Raw genomic sequence first — 15,811 nt, 5'->3', positions numbered from 1 at the left:
ACTAAATGGAAAGACATTGTATGTTTATGGATTAGAAGACTTCATGTTGTCAAGATGTTAATACTCCCTGGGGGACCTGGGGGGCCGCAGTCAGTTAAGCATCTGACTCTTGGTTTCCGTTCAGGTCATGATCTCAGGTTGTGATCTCAGGGTTGTGATCTTGGGCTTCTGGGATCAAGCATGGAGTCTGCTTAAAACTCTCTTTCTCTCAGGCACCTGGGTGTCTCAATGGATTAAGTAGACACGTGACCTTTGGCTCAGGTCATGATCCCAGGTCCTGGGATTGAGCCCCACATCAGGCTCCCTGCTTAGCAGGGACTCTTTCTCTCTCTCCTCCTTTACCCCTCCCCCTCTGCTCTCTCTCTAAAATAAATAAATAAATCTTTAAAAAAAATGTCATTACTCCTCAAAGTGACCCACAGATTCAGTGTAATTTCTGTCAAAATCTTAATCTTTTTGGCAGAGAGAGAAAAATCCATTCTGAAGTTTGCATGGAATCTCAAGGAAGCTTGAATGCTAAAACAATTTTGAGAAAACGTTGGAGCCTTCACACTTCCTAATTTCAAAACTTATTATAAAGCTATAGTAATCAGAACAGTGTGGTACTGTTAAAAAGATAGGTATATAGACCAATGGAATAGGATAGAGAGCACAGGAATAAACCCTTACATATGTGATTGAATGATTTACAACAAGAGTGCCAAGACCATTCAATGGGAAAAGGAGAGTCTTTTCAACAAATGGAGCTGGGAAAACTAGAAAACTATCCACATATAAAAGAATGAACTTAGAACTTTACCTTACGTCATGTGTAAAATGAACTCAAAATGGATCAAACATCTAAGTATAAAAGCTAGAACTATAAAACTCTTAGGAAAAAAACAAATGGGAAAAGTTCCAAGGCATTGGATGAAGCAATGATTTCTTGTATATAACACCAAAAGCATAGGCAACAACAACAAAATAGAAAAATTGGACAGTGGAAAAGCAATTTATAGACTAGAAGAAAATATTTGCAAAGCATATATCTGAAAAGGATTTAATATCTAAAATGTATAAAAATTCCTATAATTCAACAACAACAACAAAACAACTCAATTTAAAAAATGGGCAAAAGACTTGAGATATTTCTCCAAAGAAGATAGATATATGACCAATAAGCCCATGAAAAGATGCTTAATATTATCAACCATTAGGGAAATGCAAATCAAAACCGCAATAAGATACCATTTCACATCCATTAGGATGAATACTATTCAAAAAATAGAAAAGAACAAATGTTGTTGAAAATGTGGAGAAATTGGAACCTTTGTGCACCGCTAGTGGGAATGTAAAATGGTGTAACCATTTGGAAAATAGTGTGCTATTTTCTCAGAAAATTAAAGATGGAATTACCACATGATCCAACAATTTTATTTCTTGGGCTAGATACTGAAAAGGCTTGAAAGAAAGGTCTCAGACAGATATTTGTACACCCATATTCATAGCAGCATTACTCACATAGCTAATAGGTGGAAGGAATCTAAATGACCATTAATGAATGAATGGATGAACACAATGCATCATAGAAATATAAAACTATATGTAGTTTTTTATATATATACAGTGAGTTATTATTTAGAATCACAATATTACTGATTAATGCTATTATTCAGAGTAATATCCAGAAATTCTGACTCATGCTACAAAAAGTATGAACCTTGAAGACACTGCGCTAAGTGAAATAAGCCAGTCACGAAAGGTCAACTATGGAATGATTCCATCTATATGGCTTACCTAGAGTAGAAATATTAATAAATACAGAACAGAGATACTGGTGAGGAGAGGTGATGGGGAGATATTGTTTAATAGGTATGGAGTTTCAGTTTGGGAGGACGTAAAAGTTCTGGAGACGGGTGGTGATGGCTGTACAGCAACATAAATGTATTTAACGCCACTGAACCGCACACTTAAAAATGGTTAAAATGCTAAATTTTATGTTAAATATATTATTACAATTTAAAAATAAGAGAGATTGTTAAAAAATAAAAAAATGAAGTGATAAAATTAGTATCAGTCTTACAATTGTGAGAGTTCCTTCAGATCCTTAAACACTTGCGGTGGAAGATTTTCAATCTTATTACTTCCTAAATCCCTAGGGAAATAATTGCAACCATGTCATATTATTTTCTAAAGACTTTATCCATGTCCTGTAATTTGTGAGGAAACCAGTATACAACTTTTTAATGCTGTTAGTGAGTTATATTACTTGCCAGAAGTCTAAATGGTTTTAAAAAGTGTAATGAGAAAATATAAAAGTAATTTATCTCATTTCATCACTTCTTCACAGACAAATGCTTGATGGTATTTGATCTTGTTACAACAGATCCAATTTTCTAATTTAATTAATGTATGAGTTGTGCCTCTTTTTCTCTTCCCTTCGTTCCCCTCTTCCTTTTGCATTAGAGTACGAATATGACTTGGAACCTTAATTTTTGCACAGTTCAAACCCATGTCATTCAAGGTCAAGTGTAGTTGCTAGCCCACACTTTAGGAAAAACCCAACTGAGAAGATTAATACTAAAAAAAAAAAAAAAAATTGTCAGGACGCCAGGGTTGAGCGCCTGCCTTAGGCTCAGGGTGTGATCCCGGGGTCCTGGGATCAAGTCTCGCATTGGGCTCCCCGCATGGAGCCTGCTTCTCCCTCTGCCTGTGTCTCTGCCTCTCTCTCTTTATGTGTCTCTCAAGAAAAAATAAATAAAATCTTAAAAAAATAAAAGAATTCTCTGAAGGACATAAATTTCATTGCTCAACATATTTAATTCTGACAATAGGCTACTATGTGCTTGGGCCACAAAGCTTTGGTTTACCAGAGAGTTGTCTTAATGCACTTTGGAATTGGGTCATTGATCTTAAAAAAGAGACAGTATAAAGAATTGATTTATAGGTTGGGATGTTATCCAAGAATCTCCAATTTCTTTGTGGATCCAAGATTATCTTTTGTTTTCAGAATTAGCAAAGTATGTCTTTTTATCTTATGGTCTCTGAATCCTAACACTCTAGGAAACATAAAACAAATGTGCTGTTGCTGTTCCTTTCAGCAGTAGGACAGAGTGCTGTAGGATGTATTTTATGTATTAATTTTATCCTGACTTTATTATTTCATTGTAGTTATGTTTCCTTTATCTCACTTGCCTTAAATACTTTTAAAGTATATTTTTGTAAGCTATCTGAGTTCATTGGTGGCTCAAAGTGTATGCAAATAATGCTAGGAAAAGAGATAAATATTCCTCATATGTATAAAAGCAAATATGTGTAACAAGTAGCAACTGAAAGAGTAGAAAGAAAAAGGTCTTATCAAACTTACAATTCAGCTAGCTTCTGAAGAGGTGCAAAAGTATTTTCATTTAGGTGATTAATTTTGTTTTTCCTCATTACCCTGAAAGTAAAAAGAAAAATATGTTGTGGCTCCTTGAGGTAAGTGATAAATGAGGTTTTGGAGAGATTAACAGCCTGAAAAAGAAAGAAAAGATAATTACATACAGTGCATTTTCACATCAAGTATTTTGTAGTATGGCAAACTACCCAGTCTGATTTTGGTCTTAAATTTCTCAAATCTTTTAGTGATGATAAAAATAAAATATTCAAATTTTTAAGTGAGGTAGAGAAGAATGCTGCAAGGGAAATTGTGGAAATGTGAACTCTTGAGAATACAGACTGAATATCATGCAACTGAGAGCACAGGGAGCTGTCTTAGGGTCGCCTCTTCTTTAGGAGACATAGAGTGTGTCTCTAACAGAATACTGCCCTTGCCCCCCCCCCCCCGCCCCCCCAATCGCACTCACACACCTTTGGTAGTTGATGGGACTTGGAGTAGAGTTGCCTAGGGAAGTCTAATCTAAGCTGGACCAATTCAGAACATCTCTAGTTTGGGATGTTGAATCAGGCTGTATGTAATTTTTGACCGGTTCATTTCTGCCCTGATCTCATGTATTAAGAACCAGCATAAAAGACTAACTCACAGAAAAGTTTTAAAATGTTTCCAATTCTTTAAATGTTATGTGGCATGCCAGGAGGTTGGCCTTGTGCCATCTTGAAGTATTTATTTCCTCTCAGCTCTCCAAACCATTATGAACTCCTGCCAGTATCCCTAGACCAGAAAAGTACGAGCACCTGCCAAGAGGAAACTCACAAATGATTTCTTCACACAGAGGCTTCTTTAAAAGCAAACCAAAGTAGAATAGCAAAGAAGTTGTAAGTTTTGGTCTCTGTTGTTCAGGTACAATTTGGTTTCCTTTGAGCAGTTAGTAGGAACTGTTTTTGCATGATCATTACAAAGCATCCTGTACCTGAAGACGCCTGAGCTCACTGATTAAGAGTTCAAATATCTTAGTGGCTTGAACCCGCTGGAATGGAGGATGCATATTAGAGAAAAATTGTTGTATCAGTGACAGTTATTACATTGCCTGTACACAAGGGTCCTAGTATTATGGCTTCTAAGAATGGATTTCTAGGTGGATTCTATATAGTGCTTTCTAAACTTTTCCCATGGTAACTACACTTAAAAACATGGGACGTAACATACACCCACACAACCCAAGATTCAAGAAATAGTATATTTAATTATCTGAATTACACTCTGATATTTTTATCTGATTCAATTCAACACTGTTTCATTAAAGAAGCTAGTCAGGAGATGCCATATTGCTTTCATCACCCCCTTGTGAGCTTCAACCCACAGTCTGAAAAAACACTGTTCTGAAAAAAATGAGCTGTATATGAAGCAGTTGTGTTTTTATATTGTAAGAAGCTCCAGCATCCTTCACTTTCACGGAAAAAGCAGCGTGGGTTTAAAATAGGCCAGAAGGACATAAGGAGAAATAATACTCAATGACACTCTAAAGTTTATCCTGGTGTCCACAATTATATCTTCAGGGGTGTAGACATTCTACAGTATCTTTTATAATTTTGGTTATGATTAAATTTTTTTCCCACAGTCTATACAGTAATAATTTGCATAGGGCAAATATTCTTATAGATTAAGACCAACTTAGTGTTTTTCAAACTGAGATCCCAGGAGAGATTCTAGGTGGTCAATGAAAATTTCTTTCCATTAAAATGGGTATTATTTAAGTTCTAGAAAAATAGGTCTCATATAATACAGTACTGTTGTGATGATCTATGCGTGTTGTGAATCTTGGTTAAGTCTGGTGTGAACTTCAAAAATTTTGCCAATGTGCTTCGGCTTCAGAAAACTTTGTCATAAGTGAACATTTGCTATAATTACTGTGCATGTTTATGCTAACTTATGCTCACATATGTGATTAATTTTGTTTGTAAGGAGATATAGCATCACTTCAAAAGGATAAAACACTACTTACAAAACAGTTAAATTACCGCAAGAAATAAAAGTCAAATTTCTTAAATTATGGATATGGTTGTCTTCCAAGTCCCTGAAACATAAAAACAAAAATGATAAAGCTAAATTTTGATCATAGAAATAAATTGGTCAAGCACTATTTGTTATCTAATAAAATCTCTTTTTTTCACATACTATATATTTCATATAGATTCCCACAAGTAGCCACTTATATAAGAGCAGAAATAATAAATAAATGTAATGCTTCTTTTTCTGTGTTCATAGGAAAAATGTTTGAGTCACATCTGTATCATATGTTCACATGGGTATATATGTTATCCCGAGAAATGTGAAGAGAATGAAGAGTCAAATTAAAAACTGTTATGATAAACATCCACTTTCTCACCAGATTTTAATAGTGGTATGTATAATATACATCTGTCTACACTGCTCCCTTGTGGTCAATTCAACAAACTCCTATCTCCTTAAAAAACGACAACAAAACAACATCTGTCTAGAGTCACCAGTGCCATTTCTCTAAGTGGTATGACCCTATTTGCTACAGTCTGCAGAAGATTCTATTGTTGCTACAGAAGCTCCTGCTGCCAAAACAATATTTCACCTCTACCTCCCTTGCCTAAACACCTCCCAGGAAAAATTGTCAATGACCTTTACTTCTGAGGACACCATCGTTTGCTTTATTATACTGTCACACAGGCCAATGCCATCCTTGGCTTTCCAACTTCCAATTTAGGGAGATGCATGTAGACCCTATCTGTACTCCCTTGCTGTGTGATGCTATGTCAGCATCAGGAGTCTGGTCTGAGCTGTAAAACTTGTCACAAAATGTATGTTTTAATGTCTCTTCTTTATTCATGGTGATCATGAAGGCATTCTTTTATTGTCTCTCTTTTATTGTTAAGTTTCTTTTGTAAGTTTGTAGAACAGAGAGTTAGCCGAGGCTAGGGATATGCTTTCAGGAGTAAATGATGGTCCTTAAATCTGCTCCGTCTCCCCCAACACTTAGTTTACTGGTCACCATATAATATATAGAGCTATTCAGGAACAATTGTGACTAAAGTATATGAACTGAAGTGTGACTCTGGTATTAAAATCTGCCAGGGAAACATGGGTAACATTAAAAGAAGCACCTACATTCCACTGGCAAGGCTACATCTGGAATAGTTAGTTCTATTCTGGGCCTTGCAATAAAAATAGACTTTGACAAATCAGGCCGTATCTGAACAATCTGAAAATCAGGATGTACAGGGCCTAGAAATCAAGTCAATTGAGGAAAAGAGTGTATTTGTAATAGAAAAGAGCAAAATGAGAGAGCTATATTTGAAGTCAGGCTGTAGATGATATCATAGGGTTTTTCTATGTTGCATTCAGGTTGCAAAATTAGATTTACTGGTTGAAGGACGAAAAAGATTTCATATTTAAGTTCACCATCTATAGTACCCGGAGAATAAGCTTATTGTGGCTACAGGTCTTTAGCAGAGGCAATATACCATAACTCAAGAATTTTGTAGACAGGATTTCTTACTATACAGAATATTGTATTAAGTCTTAAATCTTGATTCTAGATCATTCTTCTAAAGAAAAAATTCTATTGTTCTCTTCAATTGGAAACTAAGTATTTATAGTACTACTTTTTTTGGTCATTAGCTTTGGTCAAAGTTTCTGGTCTCTCGCAATATGCATTGTCAGTGACACAGACTGTGTTTCTTTCCTCTTTTATTGCTGTTACCATGAATCTACCACCAGGTGGTGATGCTCTCTTAAGTCTCAGAAAATATCCTGTGATACTGAGTTGATTTATTTTTCTTGTTAGCTACTACTGTAGCATTTTTTTCTATTAAGCTAACAAAAATATTTAAGTTAGTATTAATTTACTAATTTGCAAAAATCAATAAGGGGTATACATCAAGGCATAAATTAGGGACTTGATCAAATCATCAGTTTAGTTGGATTTTGAGTTTATTTTAAGCTTTATTTGGGAATTTGTTTTGGCTTTCTTCCTAAAATTAGACGCTTTAGTCCTTGATACACAGGGATCGGGTTGGAGGCATACAAATCTGCTTCTTGTCCCTAGCTCTAAGCCCTAAGTGAGCTGACAAGGGGTGTTTTTCTTGCTTTTCTTGCTTCTAATGTCTAGACTACTTTTCCAACTTCCAATAAGCCTCTAAACTTAACCATTTATTTTTTCCCTTTATACATGGTCGTTAAGTTTGGCTAATTTGGTCATGAGGTTTCAGAATTGGCTAAAAGTGAAAATTTGATTCCATCTGAAGAACACACTAACAACACCAATAATCTTTCTTCTCAACTTTCTCTCTTATCAGCCTGGTGGCATTTAAACATTCATATCTCCTTAACCTCTACTTCCTCCTCTTTGAAACATTTCTCGCTCCTATTTCACAGAGAGAATTGAGGTGATGAAGCAGGGAGGAGCCCCTGACTTTCTACTCAACATCTATAAACTTAACCTGTATATGCCCTTGGGTCTCCTAGTCTCAAGAAGAGAGAGATGACCCTTCCAATCCCTCCATCTGTTTTCTCGAGTTTGGCTTATGTGTGTGTATGTCCTAAAATATATGGTCAATTTTGGCGAATGTTCTTTGGTTGTTGTTTGCTTTCAGGTTTATATCTATTAGAATTAGGTGCAGGTACGTATAACAGACACCCAACCATAACTGCATAAATACGCAACTACAGTTAGGTAGTCCAGGGCTAGTATGGTAGTTTAACAAAGTTGTTAGTAACTTTTCTTTTCTTTTCTTTTTTTTCTTTTCTTTTCTTTTTTTTTTCTTTCTTTTCTTTCTTTTCTTTCTTTCTTTCTTTCTTTCTTTCTTTCTTTCTTTCTTGATTGTGTTTATTTATTTGAGAGAGAGATTGTGGGCGAGAGCAAGAGAGAGCACAAGAAGGGGGAGGGGCAGAGGGAGAAGAACCGGGAGCCTCTGCTGCCAAGGGAGCCCCAAACCGGGCTTGATCATGACCTGAGCCAAAGGCTGACGCCCAACCAACTGAACCACCCAGGCACCCTGAAACATCTTTCAAATTTACTGTTTATATGCCCTTGTCTTCATAGTCTAGGATGATACTAAAGCTTGAGCCATCATATGCATGTTTTTGAATGAGGAAAGAGAGGAAGGGCTTGCCTTTTTCTCTTTAGGAAGACTTCCTTGAAGTTCCCCACTAAACTTCTTCCACCTTATTAATCAGAGCTTAGACATGTGGCTATATCAAGATGCAGGAAAATCTGGGAATGTATTTTAGCTGGGCACACTGCTGTCCCAAATGTGTCAGTTCTGTTATTGAGAAGGGACATTGTCGTTTGATATACAAAAATTAGAGTTGGGTCATTAATTATGTTATTTAGTTCTTCGTATCCCTTTTGGTTTTACTTGATCTTTCATGGACTAATAGAGGTGGGTTATTATCTGTTACTGCTCATGTATGCCTACTATTCCTTTTGGTTACTGTATGAATCTACTTGGCACATATATACTTATTATGTAATATCTTTTGTTAGAAATTGCACACTATAGTATTTATTTATTTATTTTTATTTTATTTTTTTAAAATTTTCTTTTTATTTATTTATGATAGTCACACAGAGAGAGAGAGGCAGAGACACAGGCAGAGGGAGAAGCAGGCTCCATGCCCTGGGAGCCCGACGTGGGATTCGATCCCAGGTCTCCAGGATCGTGCCCTGGGCCAAAGGCAGGCGCCAAACCGCTGCACCACCCAGCGATCCCCACACTATAGTATTTAAATGTCCTTCTTAGTGTTGTTTAATGCAAATTGGCCAGAATTTAACTACTTAGATAAAATATGATGCCTTCTTTTTTACTGGTTTGCATCTACATGGAATACTTTAGACCAGCCTTTTATTTTCGATCTTTCTTAGTCACTCAATTATAGTTTTTTTTTTTTTTTTTTTGTAAATAGCATGAATTAGGTTTTGTTTTGTGAGCCAATTTGAAAAATCTCTTTTCTTTCTAATAAGTAAGTTAACAGTTAAACCCACTTGAGTGTACGGAGATGACTAATATATCTGACCTTAGTCTGCTATTTAAAAATATTACTTACTATAAGGTTTTATATGTTAAAAAACTTTCAACAAATTAAAAAAACTTTATTTTTTTAAAAGACTTTGTCTATTTATTCATGAGAGACATGGAGAGAGAGAGAGGCAGAGACACAGGCAGAGGGAGAAGCAGGCCCCATGCAGGGAGCCCTATGTGGGAATTGATCCGGGGTCCCCAGGATCAGGTCCTGGGCTGAAGGCAGTGCCAAACCGCTGAGCCACCCGGGCTGCCCTAAAACCTTTATTTTAATATTTAGAAAGGTTTGTATAACTATTGGTTATCTTTATAACTTTACCCAATACACTGTATCTTCTCTTTCTAGAGAATAACAATACTTACTCATTTCCTATTATAACTTATAAAAACTGATAAAATGAGTATATATTGTCTTCCTTTCTGCTCCTCTGCTTTTCTCCCACCATATGATTTTGATAAGTTGTATGCTTTTTGTTAATATTCAGTTTAGGAATATCAAATATCCACATTTGGTGGATTTGTTGGTTTTAAGTGATGTCTTTTGACTCCTAGTTATTTTCCTTTATGGTTTCATGATTATCACTGTATTCATTTTGAAACTGTTTACTCATCTAAGATTATTAAGTCTTCTTGCTGAATTGACCCCTTTATCATTGTGTGATATCCCTCTTTATCCCTGGTTATAGTCTCTGTTCTAAAGTCTATTTTTCCAATATTATTGTGTAGATGATAAAGTTCCTTCCTATCTGTATGAGCAGTGGTGTTTTGTGACTTTCTATATCCTAAGCATAATCCTGTTGGAATAGAATTGTAATACATTGTACTCTTTGGTGACTTTTTCTTTCTAATTCATATTATGCTCTTGAAATTGAGCCAGGTTGACTGAAGTGGGGCTCAGTCATTGATTTTAAATGCTGTGTGTATATCACAGTTTATTTTTCCATCTGGGTCCACATCTTCCAGCCCCTTGCTCTATAATATATCTTCACTGTTTTCTATAGTTTCAAATTCTTCATATTAGCTTCTCCTGCCTATAAATAAACTTGCTTCATCTCCTATCAAAGTAGGTTTAATTTACTCTCTTGATCTTTAGTTCACCTTTGCCCCATCTGTTCTTGTGCTTATTTATTACTTATATTTCTAACTTTTTGAATTTCCCAACTTCTATTGTGGCGTTTATAGGTTTTTGTTTTTGTTTTTGTTTTTGCTTTGAAAGAACTATAATAAAGATTTTAATCTGTTGTCTGTCTGAGCATATTATCCTGGGCTGTCATGTCTTTTATGTGTATTTTTCCACTAAGTCAGTTGAATAATTTTTTTTTTTACTAACACATCTAACTGATTTTTCAGTTTATACTTTGCTACATAAAAGTTCATGTGTGAGGTAAAGATACAGTGATTAGTTTTAAAATAAATGAATATTTATGAGGCAAACATTATTATTACTAGCATTAAAATTGGTATAATACTATCAGGAATGCATACAAAATGACTTTTTTGGATAGCTAAAATTTAAAGACAGTAACTTTAGTGATGAAATTATAAAAAGTCCATTTCTTTAGTAATGGATCTTCGTTTTTTTTAGATTTGCTTATTATTTTGTGAGAGAGAGATGGCAGGTGTGCCTGAGCAGGGGGAGGCAGAGAAAGGAGAGAGAACCTCCAGTAGACCCCATCTTGAGCATGGAGCCCAACCTGGAGCTCGATCTCAAGACCCTCAGATGATGACCTGAGCTGAAATCAAGAGTTGGACATTTGACCAGGGGTACCTGGGTGGCTCAGTTTGTTGAACCTTCGACTCTTGATTTTGGTTCAGGTGATGATCTCATGGTGGTGGGATGTCAGCCTCATATGGGGCTCCCAGTTCAGCAGGGAATCTGCTTGGGATTCTCTCTCCCTCTTCCACGGCCCCTCCTGCTGCTTGCACACACGTGCTCTCTCTTTCTCTGAATACATAAATGTCAAAAAAAAAAAAAGTTGGATGCTTAACCGACTGAGTTACCCAAGTGCCGCTTTAGTAATTAATCTTAATCATTTAAAGTTTTATCTGAGGTGTGCCTGAGTGGCTTAGTCAGTTGAGCATCTGCCTTCAGCTCAGATTATGATCCCAAGGTCCTGGTGATGGAGCCCCTTATGGGGCTCCTTGCTCAGGGGGGTGTCTGAGTCTCCCTCTGCCCCCCTCTCCTGCCCCACTGGCTCCTGCACTCTCTCACTCTCTCAAATAAATAAAATCTTAAAAAAATAAAGTTTTATCTGAGATGTATATTTGGCTGCCTTTTTAAAAGCAAAGGAAATGTTTATTAATGTATTGCATAATATCTTCTACATTTGCTTCTGGTCTCAGTGTATGAATTTTTAATTGCTAGTTTACTTATGTAAATATTAATCAGTTTTGCTTTATTACTAAGTTTGGATTACTGAGCATGTAATAACTGTTTAATGTGATCATTTGAAACAAAATTTAATTACAAGGGATATTGAACTTAATTTGCCCTTTTCTCAAATATGTCAGGTTGTCAACAACGGGAGTTCTGTGCTGTCATACCAAGATGCCCTCTGGACTTAGTAATGATTTTGGGGATGTTTGTCTTCCTCTAAATGGTTCCAAACTAGTGTGTTTTGAATAATTATGTCTACTTTTTATAGCGTTTCCCACTCCTGCTTTGTTATCAGGTTGATAGTTCTCACTTCGCACTAATGTTTTGAACTTCATCTTTCCCCTCTACTTTTAATCTGACTACTGTGAGCTTAGAAATCAAACAACACTTCTGAGAATTTCCTACAAAATGAGAGACAGAGGAAGTTTTCATATAAACTGTATATACAGATAATTGATTGAACTTTTAAATAGTTATTTTTGTGTTACTTATATCTTCATTTTTACCTGCATTTTAAATAGGCAAATTTATTGGGTAATTAACCACTGAATGGGTAGAATGATCCTTATTACCATAAGCAAAGTTACGGTGTAAACACGTCCATGAAACATATTCTATTGAGATTAGACTTCAAAAATAAATTCTAAATATCATATGCTCATTATGCCAAATTTAGGAATGAGACTAAAGAGACTGTCTTTCTGTATCAAACTGATACTTGAAAATAGATCGACAGAGGGAAGAAAGAGATGTTCTATGGATACTGTGACATCTCTTCTTTCTTCTTCCTGCCTCCAAATTGTGTGTGTGTGTGTTGTTTTATCTAGAGATAAAACAGAGTCTAGAGGAGTTAGTTTAGACAATGGGGATGTTTAATAACAAAATCATGCTAAAGTAATTTGAGGAAATGTGATACGACATTAACAACCTATCATTTTAAAAAACCCAATATCCAAAATGAACGAGGCAAAACCAGGAAAGTTAGCTGACTTCTTTAAGAAAAGATTCATCAACTTACAGCCAATGCAGTCTTGGCATGTACTGGCAAAGGGGTTTATCCGGCAAATGAGTGAGGACATTATTCATCAGTGCTCTGAAAAAGAAAAGAAAGAAAAGAAGTCACATTTTTCTGGTTCTTTTCTCATCTTAGGTCAAACATGGTATTATTATTCTTTATGAAACCACAAAAATCTGTTAGTTGTCTTCTGTTTTTTTTTTTCTGTAAGTCTTGTTATATTTAAGTGCTTGTTAGTAATAAAATTCGACAAATGATAGTTGTCAAATGGAGGAAGCAGCAATGTTAGTAACTGAAAAAAAGCCTGTGCCCTTCAAAAGTGGGTAGTGAGAAGGAGGTGACTTTAAAATGAATGTTATTTTTCTTTACCAAGATTAATACTGGGCAGTAATGGTGTGCTTGAAAATATTTCAATAAAACATGGTAGTGAGGCTGTATTCAGTTTTGATGGGCTGATGTCCTAGAAGACAGAAGATCTTATAAAATTGTTACGACTACAAAGTAGTCTCATAGAATATAATTAAGAGATGGATTTTAGTTGGAAAGGCCTTTTTGGGGTTTTAACAATTCCATATTTAATGCTGTTAAACTTAAAGCAGTAATCTTTATTCATATCTTTTCCTTCAATTGAAATATTTGCTTTAATTTTTAGTACTTACAAGAGAATAAGAGAATTTAGTCCATAAAATGTTAGTGGGGAAATTCGACTGAGGTGATTATCTTCAATTATCCTGCCAGCCAGAAGAAAAAATTGATTCATTTATATATTTAGAATATAAAAACTAATACTATAAAATGCCACGTAAATTAAACATACAGCCATTCTAGTCTGTGGAGATCTTCAAAAACACCCGGCTTCAGGAAAGTTATTCTGTTATGACTGAGATACCTGAAAAAAAAGAGAAATGACTACAATAAATGTGTTACCTTCTTTTTTTCCTTCTTCTTCTTCTTGTTCTTCTTTTTAAAAATTTTATTTATTTATTCAGGAGAGACACAAAGAGAGGCAGAGGGAGAAGCAGGCTGCAGAGGGAACCTGATTCAGGACTCGATCTCAGGACCTTGGGATCATGACCCGAGCCAAAGGCAGACGCCCAACCGATGAGCCATCCAGGTGCCCCTTTTTCTTTCTTTTTAAAAGATTTTATTTTTAAGTAATCTCTACACCCAATGTGGGGCTTGGACTCCCAATCTGGAGATCAAGAGTCACATGCTCTACTGACTTAGCCAGCCAGACGCCCCAAAAGTGTTACATTCTTGATATCCTACATTAAGGAAAGGAAAAACAATAATCATCGGTCTTAGATTTTCTTATATGTTATTCTCATCATACCTTTTCCCTTCTTTTGGGTCTCTAAAAGTTTTTTGTCACTTACCTTTTCATGTCTTGGCTTTAGTTCCCCTATAGTCAATCAATCAATCAATCAATCATCCACTCTATTCATTCATCTATGCGTTTACTCATCAAATTGCTTTGGCTATCTACTCTGTGGCACTGTGCTAGGTTTATCATCCCTTTCTTTGAGGGGCTAGGAGTCTAGAGGGAAGACAGAAGATGAACAGGTTATTACAGCAATATGGGGAAAAGAGAGAAATGAACAAGGTATGCTCGCTTAGACATTGCAAAGGAGAAAGCACTTGGCTTTGTTGGGAGTGGGGACTGCAGGGTGTGGAAGAGCAAGGGGGCCCAATTAGATGGACAGAAATTTGGATGAAGATGTCATTCATAAAGCAAAGAATGGCTAGAGTTAATATAGGCAGAGGAGATTGCTTGTGCAAAGGCAAGAGGTATGAGAGAGAGCAACAAGTTAAGGGATCACCAGGTATTTCAGTGCGGTCTCACCACGAAGGGGCTGTGAAGAGAGACAGAGGATGAACCTGGGAGTCAGTGGGGGGCCTGATCTGGAAAAAAAAAAGGCCATTCCATGCCTTACTGAAGAGTCTGACCTCACCTTACCTATCCAACTGTCCCTTTTACCTTTCTGCAGAGTGAATCACTCTGTTGATCTTGTCCTCCTGCCACGTTTATTTCTACCTCAGTCTCTTTAGTAGAGCAGTGCGCTGCTCTGACTCTGCCGTCAGACAGTTTGAGTGCTAGTGTTGCTACTTATTAATAGTGTGACCGTAAGCAAGCAGCTAACTTCTGAAAGCCTCAGTTTACTCATCTCCAAAATGGAGGTAATATTAGTACCTACTTTATTGGGTTGTAACATTTGAGGCAGTGCATGTCATAAGCACTCAGTACATATTATTTATTACAACAACACCTCTGTTCATGCCTCCCATTGTGGTTTCTTTCCTTTTCTTTTCCCCTTCTGCCTGTGAGTCACATGCAAATTATAGTTCAAATTTCACTTCCACAAACACATGGACCACGTTGACTTCTCTCTTTTCTCTATTCCGACAGTTCTCAGTGTTGACATCTTATAAAATTTCTCCTGCTAGTCGGTCTCCCCAGTCCCTACCAGGTTTGACATTTGCTTAGGGGTAGCAAGAGATGATGCTCATATTAGAGCCACTTCCTTCCCTCCCTTGTAAACCTGGAACCCCATTTGGGGACAGCAAGGGTAAAGAATAGTTATAACACTTTCTTGTGACCACCTCAGAAGTATCCTTTATGTTTTTATTTAATTTATTTATTTGTATTCCTTCATTATTCATTTATTTGTTCTTTCAAGATTCCATTTAAATTCAAGTTAGTTAACATACAGTGTAGTATTAGTTTCAGGAGTAGAATTTAGTGATTCATCAGTTGCATATAATACTCAGTGCTCAGCACAGGAGGTGCCCTCCTTCATGCGCATCACCCAGTTACCCCATCTTCCCTTCCACCTCCCTTCCCTCAGCCCTCAGTTTGCTTGCTATAGTTACGAGCCTCTTATGGTTTCTCTCTCTCTCTCTGTTTTTTTCTTATTCTATTTTTCCTTCCCTTACCCTATGTTTTTCTGTTTTGTTTCCTAAATTCCACATATGAGTGAAACCATATGAAAATCATCTTTCTCTGATTGACT

The 15,811-nt window shown here is 36.2% G+C and overlaps 1 protein-coding gene across 5 annotated transcripts in view; it reads right to left on the bottom strand.

Annotated features, from left to right (window-relative positions):
• The window catches only part of RXFP1 (relaxin family peptide receptor 1), a 96,432-nt gene that overhangs the window by 12,768 nt on the left and 67,853 nt on the right, over window positions 1–15,811 (bottom strand). For 4 of the 5 annotated variants that reach the window (XM_025439126.3, XM_025439123.3, XM_025439127.3 and 1 more), the window contains 6 exons: window positions 13,618–13,689; window positions 13,460–13,531; window positions 12,804–12,878; window positions 5,361–5,432; window positions 3,347–3,418; window positions 2,063–2,134 (listed from right to left, as the gene is read on the bottom strand). In XM_025439126.3, coding sequence (XP_025294911.1) covers window positions 2,063–2,134; window positions 3,347–3,418; window positions 5,361–5,432; window positions 12,804–12,878; window positions 13,460–13,531; window positions 13,618–13,689 — 435 coding nt within the window. The remainder of the gene's footprint in view (window positions 1–2,062; window positions 2,135–3,346; window positions 3,419–5,360; window positions 5,433–12,803; window positions 12,879–13,459; window positions 13,532–13,617; window positions 13,690–15,811) is intronic. The other variant, XM_025439125.3, reaches the window with a different exon arrangement.

This window comes from Canis lupus, chromosome 15 (genome assembly GCF_003254725.2).
Source record: "Canis lupus dingo isolate Sandy chromosome 15, ASM325472v2, whole genome shotgun sequence".
Taxonomy (NCBI): Eukaryota; Metazoa; Chordata; class Mammalia; order Carnivora; family Canidae; genus Canis; species Canis lupus.
Note: the sequence above shows the minus strand (reverse complement) of the source record. Positions and strands in the feature narration are given on the sequence as shown.